Below are 11699 nucleotides of genomic sequence, written 5' to 3'. Positions count from 1 at the left end.
TAGATGAATTTCCTGTAACGTCTTACAAAATAATGCTGTAACATCTTGTAGTATTAAAAAAAATTGAAAGGCCAACAAAAAAACCTACCAAAAAAAGAAAATAATAGAGCAGTTAAAATATTTAAATTACTATTAGAAAGTTAAAATGTAAAAACAGGAAGTATACTAGGTGAGAATGTTGTGTATCAGGGCCAGGACCGAAGGAAGTGAGAAATGTGCAGGACTGTTTTTATATTTTTATATTTTTTAATTTTTCAATTATTTTAAAATTTGATATTTTGTTCACTGTGGATTTTTTTTCCTTCAGTGCCGAGTATCAAATCCAAGGCCTTGGACATGCTGGGCAAGCACTCTATAGCTAGCCCTAATTTTTTAAATTGATTTTGATTTTTAAAAAATATTGCATGAAAATATTAGTGATTGTTCCTCAAAAGTTAAACAGAAATACCATATAACACAGTGATTCCTGGTATAAACCCCCAAGAATTAAAAAACAACCAGGCACAGTGGCTCAGGCCTGTAATCCCAGTGGCTTGGGAGGCTAATGCAGGAAAATCTTGAGGTCAAAGCCAGCCTCAGCGACTTAGTGAGGCCCTAAGCAACTCAGTGAGACCCTGTCTCTAAATCTAAATAACATATAAAAAAAAGGACTGGGGATGTGACTCAGAATGCCCCTTAGTTCAACCCCTGGTACAAAAAAAAAAAAAAAAAAAACAGGTGTTCCAAAATGTATATGCAAGTGAATGTTCATAGCAGCATTATTCACAATAGCCCAAAGCCAAATGTCCATCAACAAATGAATCAATAAATTGTGGTAGAAATATACAGTGGAATTTTATTCAGCCATAAAAAGAAATGAAGTTCTGATACATGCTACAACATGGACAAGCCTCACCAACATTACAATATATGAAAGAAATCAGTCACAAAAGGTCACACGCTATATGATTCCACATGTATGAAATATATGGATAGGAAATACAGGATAGGAAAATTTATACAAATCAAAGAGAGATTTGTGATTGCCAGGGGATACGAAGAGGGGGGATGAGGAGGAGCTGCTCATGGGTACAGGGATTTATTATGGATTATTGACAATGTTTGGAGCTAGATAAAGGTGGTGGTTGCACATCGGTGCATGCTACTGTATCATTCACTTTTAAATGGTTAATTCTATGTTATGTGAATTTTACCTCAATTTAAAAATTTGTATATATTACTGATCTTGATTCCTGAGTTTTTTGGATATTGTGTCTAAGGTGAGACCCTTATTTGCCACTCCAAGTCTTCAACCTGCTAAATTTCACTTTTAACTGGAAATAAGCAGGGTGAGAAATTGAAATAATCTTCATCCACACATGAACCTGAGGATGAGTTCCAGGTAACAAAACAAATCATTTTTTACTCAAAATTAATTACGGCATGTGCCCTGCCACATAACACCAGGAAGGCCCAATTACCTGAATCCCTGCTCACCACCTTGACATCATGTTGCACTGGACAAAACACAGACATACTTTCTCCCCCATTATTGTTGCTAGGGAAAGTTTAATTAACTATGGAAATTTGTGAATACCAAAGGCCACCTATGGAAGGAGAAGAAAACTACCCCCTTTGATTCTGGTTCATGGAAGTAAACATTGCCAAATTCCCTTTGAGCCTTTATATCCCATATTTGGAGAACAAAGCGATTCTTTATGAGTGTGGTGATTTCTTCAGATAATTCCTTCATCTTCACTACAACTACTTCAGAGGCTTAAAAAAAAAACACAAGTATTAGCCACATCAAAATAAAATAATACATGTCCTTAAAATACCTCTAGATAGTCTTTACACCATTTTAACTTGCTCCTAAAAGCCAACACATTTGAAGCAAACCTAAATGGATACAGTTTAGCTTCCTCCCCCCAATGAACATTCATAGTCTGCCCCTCATACAAATATGAAGGGAGCTCACACTAGAACAATAAACTCATGACAAGTTTTCCAAAAGCTATTGTCCCTACTAAAGAGAAGCTTATCCAATTTGAGGCCAGCCATAACCCCTAGGGTACTCCCAAACCATATCCACCTCTGAATATAAATTTAATAATGCTATCCTGGCAGCTATCCTCTCTCATAATGCATAATAGAGCCACGGGGAAAATAAGCTGCCCTTGGACACCAAACCTATCTCTGGCACTTCCCTACAAAGAAATAAAATGCTATTTTATTTTATACAAATCCAAGAAAATATGCTTTGGGAGGAGTGGCCCTGACTAAGAGTCAGCAAAATGACTTTTGTAAATAAAGTTTTATTAGCACACAGCCATGTGCATTTATTTCTGTATTGCCTGTGGCTGGATTCCTACTACAATGGCAGAATTGAGTAGTTGTGACAGAGACTATAAGATCCACAAATCCTAAGAGACTTACTATCTGGACTGGCCTTACAGGGAAAAAAAAAAAAAAACTGTCAACTCTAAACCTAGACCATTTATAACTCTACGCCCTCCATCCTTCAGGTACCCATTTATAGGTGTACCTGTAAATTGTTGACCTCAGATGCATTCCATTTGGGTTCAGTCTATCCTACTAACTGTACCGGTCAAATAGGAGCATCCCAAGGGAGAAGGATCCTGAGACACAAGTCCTATAACACTCCCATAAGCTTATAAGACAAAAACACTCAAAGATTCCATCTTACCCTTTTAGGCAGTCCCCGTTATTCCGAGACATGTATTAGCTTCAGCTGATTTCCAACTCAGCTATCCTTGGCTCTGAAAAGCTGTCATCACTGGCATCACTGTATCTATCACTAGATCAAAAGAGGAACTAATTTAACAAGGCATAAAACACAAACAAACAAACAAAAACCTAGGCAATGATTCAATTTTCCATTCCAAACATGTTCCATAATTAACCTCTACTCAGAGAAAATATTAGGAAATATTCTATTATCACGTTCTAGTCACTACAGAAAGAGGTCAGTCCAACCACAAGTAACAGCTGACTTCTTTGGCCAGAGAAATTGATGGCGTGCTTTCATTGAAAATTGGAAGTTACTTCTTCAGAAAATTTAGAAAAGCATTTCAATTTAAGTTGAAATCTATAATTTTCTGAAGACCACTGATCACTTGTATATTTCAACAAAAGCCTTGATTTCCCACCTGCCAACCTTACCTATTGTTTGCTGTCTACTGGAGGTGTTCTATTAGTAAATTGATTTAAATAAAAGCCTGAGTTGATGCACCCTTTTTATTCTCTGTGAATCTACTCTTGTCCAACTAAGGGCTAAATAAAGCTCAGTCCATCTGAGTTTGAGCCACATTTAGACCTATTCCGACTGACCACAATTTTCTCAAGTGCACAAAATATTACATGGCTATTTAGAGCTCTTTCACTTTTTGCCCTTCTGATGACAACTGTTTCTTTGGGCAATGAAGGGAGTCCAGGACACACTACTCCAGAATACAGCACCTCAGCAGAGTGACAATATTAAGCCATAGGATGCTGAGAGACAGTATGTGCTAGAAGGTCTCCTGGACCTTCCCCTGCCCTCTGGCCCTGAAGCAGATAATAAGAACCTCAGTTGAGAGGTAGTCTCCCTAAACCCCAATGGAAAGGAGTATTCTTCTCTCAGAAAACACTGAGACACAGAAAAGAATAATCTGAATAAAATGACCTTGCTAAGTTTCCCCTGGTTCATTACCATGACACTATACTCACTGCTCTATTCTATTTCTCCATGACTCCCCACTCTTCATTACCTGCTATAGAAAACACTAGGGTTGCTGAGCACGGTGGTGCATGCCTGTAATCTCAGTGGCTGGGGAGGCTGAGGCAGGAGGATAGCAAGTTCAAAGCCAACCTCATCAACTTAGCAAGGCCCTAAGCAACTCAGCGAGACCCTGTCTCTAAATAAAATATAAAAAAGGGCTGGGGATGTGGCTCAATGGTCGAGTGCCCCTGGGTTCAATCCCCAGTACCAAAAGAAAAAAACACTAGTGTTTATCTGTTTGTTTGGGTCTTCATTTCCTTATAAAGACTCCATGTCACATAAAACACAAATAAACGTGTGTGCTTTTCTGTTGTTGATCTATCTTTTGTTATAGGGGCCTCAGCCAGAAACTAAGATGGTTAGAGGAAAAGATGGTTTTTCCTCCTCACTGGCCACGTGAAAGGATTAGAGAACAGTAAACACAGCTGTGTGTCCCTGATTCTGTTAGTCAGCTGCAGGTTGGCTTTTGCCTCTGTTTAAGAACTATGGCTCCTCCTTAGATACAAAATTCTGCTTGCCTCTGTGCTTGAGATAACAGCAGCTCCTCATTACATGGGAACCTGTCATCTATGGTCAGCACATTCCACAGGGAGCTTGAACTTGGTGGTCATTAGGACTAGACATGCGTGTTGGCTCAAGACCCAGGGAACACCAGCAGTGCACCAGAGTGCTAATGCACTCTCTAAACTCACCTTGAAATCTTATCCACTTCAGATCATATTTTCACAATGATTTATATGTCAGCAGCATGAAAGTTTTCCATTCCAACAAACATTCTCATTAATCCAAGGTTTTGAGTCACATATAGCCTTCAGAATAGGACCGATTATTGACACCTGTCACCATGCTGGGTTCCCTTAGAAATACATCTTCACCGTCAGTTACCTCTGCAATTGAACTTTTGCTCTGAGCCATGGGCTCTGTTTGGGTTTCCTTTTGCTTGGTTTAAAATAAATCAGCACATCGATGAACTCCACTAGAGTTCTACTGATCTGTGGAGACACACTGCCAGGAAGCGTTCCATGCGTGACCCATCCCTAACCTTGGCCAAGCTTTTGCTGAGTAGTAACAATGTCTGAATTTCATAACAGGTGAAATCACCACCACCACCTGCCTTTTTCTTAAATGGAACAGTTGGAGAAACTCTGTGTTGACGGGCTAGAAAACAAAGAGTTTATTCTCTACCTATTGAGTGAAAATCAATAAATAGATAAACCAAATCATAAAAGACCATCTATCTTTTCTGGTTTTCATTCTCACTGTCCTCCCTGACTTTTGGACAAACAGCAGAGGTACTGGGGCACTACAGCAGGGAGAGGAGATAGAAGATTAAGAACAGGTATAAAAACCCAGAGTTGGTGGCACACACCTGTAATCCTAGCTACCCTGGAGGCTGAGGCAAAAGGATCTCAAATTCAAGGCCAGCCTGAGAAACTTAGTGAGACCTTATCTCAAAATAAAAAGTAAAAAGTGCTGAGGATGTGGAGCTCAGTGGTAAAGAGCCCCTGGGTTCAATCCCCAGTACCAAAAAGAAAAAGAAATTGTTGGCAGAAAAAACAAGATATGTTAAATAAGCATATAAAAATATATCCTTAAATTCAATAAAGTAGAAAATGCCACCTAGTTAGACTTTAGTTCAGGAAAAATCATTTCTGTCACACAGAAATAATCATTTAAAAGGAAAAAAAATAAATTTATTAAAAAATAAATATTCTTTAAAAACTTGGCCAAAAATTGGATATAACCTCTCCCTACTCAAATGCTCAATCCTTGCTGGTTCCATGCTTCATTTTGTTGTCAGAGAATTAGCAAAGGAAGGGAATTCAGAAGTTGTACTCAACTCCCTATAGGAGAAGAAATGAAGGTCAAGGGTGTTCAAGTGACCTACCTAGCACACAACTTGTTTGAGATGGGGCTAGAATTCCCATCATACTAACCCAGGCCACAAATTCATCTCTAAGTTGGGCTGCAATGGGGCAGCCAAGCCCACCAGGGCATGTCACCTGACACTACAAGTGAGAAGGGGCCAAGGACCAAGGGACCTCCATTTCCTCAGGTATCACATGGTACACACACTTCCTTCCCTATTTCTAAGCCCTGAAAGGAGTAGGGTGGGCTCACATTTTTCCTCTCATATTCCCCTCACACTATTAATAGTATTTATTTATTTACATAAATAAGTATTATGTATTAACCATGTATCTTTGGACAAGGTCACTTGACTCCTGAGACCCAAGAAAACGTGGCAATAATAAATTACAACTTCACCACAATGTTATGAGGGCCAAAACAGAATATACATAAACTTGCTCTGAAAGTTACATAAAAACATAAGTTGCTACTATTTATGAGGGTTACATATTCATACTGATATCACCTGCAAAACTCGTGAAATATAAAGAATCAGTTGAAAACTGTTAAGTGCATGTTTTTCAGAATTGTTTCTGGTACCAAGTGTAATTCCCTACCCACATTAGCCAGTGGACTTGTGTGGGTCTGTTTTGAATATACTGGGTCTTGATTCTATCCAAAGGGTGTCTGCCCTGAACTCTGCTAATACATCGAAATGGCCCAAACTGATATGACAAAATGAGGCTTAGCTTGAGTTTATGCATCTGCAATGCTAATGACTGGGTTCACCAATTTTCTTTTGTATAGGTTGAGAGATAAGCCATGACACTCAAGAACAGAACTACTGTTCTGTAGCTCAATGGCAGAGCATTTGCCTGGCATGCATGAGGCACACAGAACAAACTTAAAAGAAGTCATAAGCTAAATTTATCTGGGTGAATTTTCACTTAATTTAATATATATCAGCTCCATCTTAAAACTAACCCATCTTTTTGAGTAATCTCCATACACACACAGAGAGAGCTTCTCAATGGGAAGAATTATCAGATATTAGATTTAAATTCTATGAAGTACCACAAAGTACAGACACATTCAGTGTGCCTTGTTACATTTGAGAAGGGGAAGGTTTTAAACCTGAACTGTTTAATACAGTAGCTACAAGCCACAGTGGCTATCTAAATTTAGATCAAATAATATTAAAAATTCCATTCCTCATTTGCCCTATTCAATTGCTCGATAGCCAGGTGTGGCTAGTGATGGCAATATTTAATAATGCCAATTATTAAGCATTTCAATCATTCCAGAAAGTTTTAATGGATAGTGCTGATTTACAAAGAAATGAATAATGAGTTTTTAAAAAACAAACTACAATCAACATGCAATGGTCCTCAGTGTTTTTAAAGGTCTGGATACCTATAGTTAAAAATCACAGCAAATATCTCTCATGCATACATGTGCCCTCCCCAAATAGTAGAAACTCTTCTTTTAAGAAAGTATCTCACAGGACCATTTCTTCAAGACAAAATGAAAATCAGCAGCAGCGACTCATGGAAATCCCTATCCTCAGGACACTAGCCTGACTTAAAAAACTTGACCACAATGGTCTCCATGTGGTTGAGAGACAAAAGGCTTATCATAGTCAAGCGTATCTGTCCTGGCTCCTAATAAATTCCCATTATAAGAAAACATATTCCAAGGCTCCAGAGAAAGGGTATAGTAATGCCTCATATAACCCACCTTTTATGCAACCTCAAGGCAACCATTAAATCACTTCTTCATTAACGGAAGGAGGTGGTTGGAATTTAAAATATTTTAATGGCATAGTTAGGATTCCCAGCATGCATGAGTTCCTACAATACTTTCTATCAGAATCCATTTCATGTGAAAAAGCATGTCTTAAAACACGTTGCCATGCACACAGTTTTCCCCAAAGCATTGTTACTGCTATACTTACTTCCTTCTCAAAGGGCCCCTGGAAGCCATAAAATATAAGAGCAATGGAATAAAAACTTAGTATGCTTTGAATGAGTTTTGCATTTCATAGTAAACAGTAGAATCGACCCAGGCAAGGCATTAAAAGCACAGAATTCTGTATTACTTTGAACTCCACTCTGGCTGACCCCACATCATCAACACTAGAGTTAATCAACATCAATAAAGAACGTCTTTTTAGCCCTATATAACCCCCAAGGTAAGGTGCACTCAAATGTGATTTCTTTAATAATAATTTATCAGAAAAAAAGAATCTCCAGGCATGGAGTTGAAGTTAGTCACAGAGCAGGGAAACAGATTTAAAATGTTTAAAACAGCTGCTCAAAAGATAGCAAAAAAGGACTGGGGTTGTGGCTCAGTAGTAGAGTGCTCACCTAACATGTGTGAGGCACTGGGTTCTATCCTCAGCACCACATAAAAATAAAGGTATTGTTTCCACCTAAAACTAAAAAATAAATATTTTAAAAAGATAGCAAAAAAGAAGCAAGCTCTTTTTTCTAATTTTCAATTCCTTTATGCTTGAAATACAAAAAGGGGAGAAAGTAGTATTTTGATAATGGTTCATAAAGCACCATCTCAACTATTCCTCATAGCAACCCTAAGAATGAAGAGTGGTAACTTGGACAAAATTTCCCAGTAAGTGATACAGCCAGAGGTCAAATGCATAGTACTTACTCTATGTGTTGATACTGTCCCCACAGAAATAAAAAATTTGCACCATATATTATAATAACAACCCCAGGCAACATCAACCTTGCAGCCAAAAAAAAGTCAAAAAGCAAGAGGATTCCAAGTCTGAAATGGTGGTGGACATTGAATATCAATTCATGCAGGGGAAAACAGCATCTTACTCTGACTCAGCCTAAATGGAGTAAGCATGCCTCAGAGGGAGAAATGACCACTCTGCCAAAAACAGAGGGCTACTCTCACCTCCATGCCCCACCTTATCCATTCCCGTGGGCTGGCATACTGATAGGATAGAGATTGGTCTTCCCAGCTCACTAAGCAGTTCAGAAATACATATCAAAAGCCAAGAAGCAAAGACATTAAAACCCTCTGGGGAGTTCAGAGGACTACAAACTGTTTCACATGGATTTATCCTATATGCCCAGGGAAGACACTGAGGGTGGGTTTTAAGCTCCAAAATAATGTGGGAAGATCACTCTGAGGGCAGAAGATGGATTAGGAGGAGGAAAGCTAGAAGCACAAGACCAGGTAGGAGGCTATGCAGTAGGCAGGCGATGAAGGAAATTGGAATTAAGGTAAAAGAATAATAATAGCATCATCATTCCTATTTAAGTTCCTACCATAGACTAGTCTAAATTGTTTTCTTACAATTACATGAGACAGTCTCCCTCCACTATACCAGCAAGACCACCCTTTTATACATGGGACAAATTATACTTAGACACAAGAGGAGAGACATCACCAAAGAATTAGAAGCTTTATTTAATGGACCACAATTTCCCATAGATTTATTCATTCTAAAAATGGTCTAACCAAGTACAGTGGCACACACCTGTAATCCCAGCAGCTCAGAAGGCTGAGGCAGGAAGATTGCATATTCAAAGCCAGCCTCAGCAACTTAGTGAGACCCCTGTCTTTAAAAAAAAAAGAAAATGGAATGGGGATGTAGCTCAGTAGTTGAGTGCTGCTGGGTTCAATCCCTGGTACCCCCCCCCCAAAAAAAAAGGTTTAATGATGTAATTAATAAGTTACACTTGTAAGACTGGAGTTGTGGCTCAGTGGTAGAGCTCTCGCCTAGCATGTGCGAGGCACTAGATTCAATCCTCAGCACCACATAAAAATAAATAAAATAAAGGTATTATGTCTCAGTACAACTTAATATATATATATATATATATATATATATATATATATGTGTGTGTGTGTGTGTGTGTATATATATATTTTAGAGTTATACTTGTACAAAGAAGATAGCATAGCAGGCCTGAGGCAGCCATCTTTAGAAAGGGCAACAGGGTTGGTTCTCGGCTGGTGTCTATACATGTGCCTTTCAGAATGTATGCTCCATTACTAACTGATTAAAATCCTTTTGCTGGGCCCAGGTTGTTTGTACAAACAATGTGATTTATAGTGAACACAGTTGTCCTTCTAGGAGTCTGGAATTTGGGGGTTGCTAGGCAGAGAACCTCTGCGTGATCAGTCCTCAACAAAATCCCTAAAGACAGACAGACTTCTCTGGGCAGAAATATCATGCACATTTTGCATTCACTGCTAGAAGGAGGGTGAGCTCCGTGTGACTTATCACAGAAGGGAGAAAGCACTGAAAACCTGCAAATGGATGTTTCCAGACTCCACTTCCATCTTTTCCCTTACTGAGCCTGCTGTATATATTTACTGTGTCACTGTAATAAATATTAGCTGTGAGTTCAACTGTATTCTTATTCCTTCTTGAGAATCATCACTGTGCAAGTGGTCTTGGGAGACCCCAAAAACCAGACTCTCAGTTTGATTTTGCATATACTTTTTGAGTAGCTCACACACACACACACACACACACACAAAAAAAAAAAAAAACATAAAAAAATACTACCCTAAAAATTTCATGTCCTTGAACAGACCACTATCCATCTAAAATCAAGTAGAACTGGTCTTCATAACTCCTGTCTTTCTGGAGATAATGGAATGGTTGACAAGTTAACTCACCAGCTCTAAATACCCCAAAAAATATTCTTACTACAACTTCCCTTGTGCTCAAAGATAAATATCTTCCACTAAGCAGAATGCAGAGGTTACAGCTCAGGTATTCTTACTGAAAGCCAAGGATTTTTACACTCTGTATCTTAGAGATATCAGCTGTCCATGTGCCATACAGTTGAATATCATCAGCCAATTTCTGGGAAAGGAAGTCATTATTCTAGCATTTGTTCTAGGGTCAATTAGAAGCAGTAATCTTGTCTGAAAGAAATTCAGCTCCAACTCAGCTCACATTAGAGTCTGGCCATCAAAGCAGTTATTTACTTTTCAAAGTGCACTAATCCCATGGAACTGGGCAGAGAGGAGCTGAAGTCACTCTGGTATCTGTCTCTGGATTAATTCACAGTCACCATTCTTAGTTGGGAAACCCCCTGCAATGTGTCAAGACCAGACTAGACAACATCCATCCTTTCCTGACACCTGTATTTACTACTTTAACAGGTAATAAACAATCCCTTGTGCTAGGGAGCCAGGGAGACAAAGATAAATAAGATGCCAGTTGCCTCTAAGGAATGAGCCAGTTTGTAGCTGATTCGTAGGAATTCTCTTACAACCAAGGAAGTCTGCAATCAGCTGGAATTCTGATTCTCCAAGACATATTGCATCCTGCTCAGGAGTCACTAGCAAGCAGAAACTGCCAAGAAGCTTCCATTGAAGACGGCGAACCTCCAAGAAGGAATTGGCAGGACACACAGCATGTAGGTGGGCAACCCACACACACCAGACAACATCCATATATTAGTTAATGCTTGCAAACAATTAGATGGTTATTAGTGAATAATTTCTCCCAGCCATCTACTTCGCTCCACTGTCAACCCCGCCCCTTTCAAGTGTGAGAACGTGAAATAACAGAGATGATTGGCTGTGAAGGGTCACGGCACACATATGACACATGTCACACATATGACCCTGGAATTTTCAATCTGCTGTATCAGCTATATATCCTGACAACCCAGGAAGGTCTTCTTCATATGAAATCTCTCATGCAGAACCACAGCACATGAGCCAAAGAGTGTGGAGCCACTTGGCTGAAGCAGAGAAGAGCCCAGGGTGCCTTCACCCCACGCCCAGACTTCAGCTCTGTGGGCAAAGTTTGAAAGAATGCAAGTAGCAATAGTTAATTCAGTAAGGTGCACATCATGCAAAATATGTAAACCATTCCCATATAAATACACAGCTAAAGGAAATACTAGAGAGCTGTGAGCTTCTCCCAGCAAGCAATGGCATTAATAAGCAGGCTTTTGTGACACGATCTCACACATACACCCATGTATAGAGCCAGGCAGCCCTCAAGAGTTGTTGTCTAGGAAGAGGGCTGGCAATGGCAATCTTCTAAACTGCACAGAGGATTGTTGTGGTAATGACCTTTCCTAAT

At 39.2% G+C, this 11699-nt stretch overlaps 1 protein-coding gene across 7 annotated transcripts in view; it reads right to left on the bottom strand.

Annotated features, from left to right (window-relative positions):
- Positions 1–809: 809 nt before the first annotated feature.
- Positions 810–11699, bottom strand: part of Ctps2 (CTP synthase 2) — a 99288-nt gene continuing 88398 nt past the window's right edge. For all 7 annotated transcript variants that reach the window (XM_058572564.1, XM_058572565.1, XM_046424297.2 and 4 more), the window contains 2 exons: positions 2687–2797; positions 810–1755 (listed from right to left, as the gene is read on the bottom strand). In XM_058572564.1, the coding sequence (XP_058428547.1) occupies positions 2728–2797 (70 nt within the window). In that variant the 3' untranslated portion in view covers positions 810–1755; positions 2687–2727. The remainder of the gene's footprint in view (positions 1756–2686; positions 2798–11699) is intronic.

This window comes from Marmota monax, unplaced genomic scaffold, assembly GCF_021218885.2.
Source record: "Marmota monax isolate L192 unplaced genomic scaffold, Marmota_monax_Labrador192_F-V1.1 WCK01_AAM20220418_F8-fsc00089, whole genome shotgun sequence".
NCBI lineage: Eukaryota > Metazoa > Chordata > Mammalia > Rodentia > Sciuridae > Marmota > Marmota monax.
This window is presented reverse-complemented; position numbering and strand designations above follow the sequence as displayed.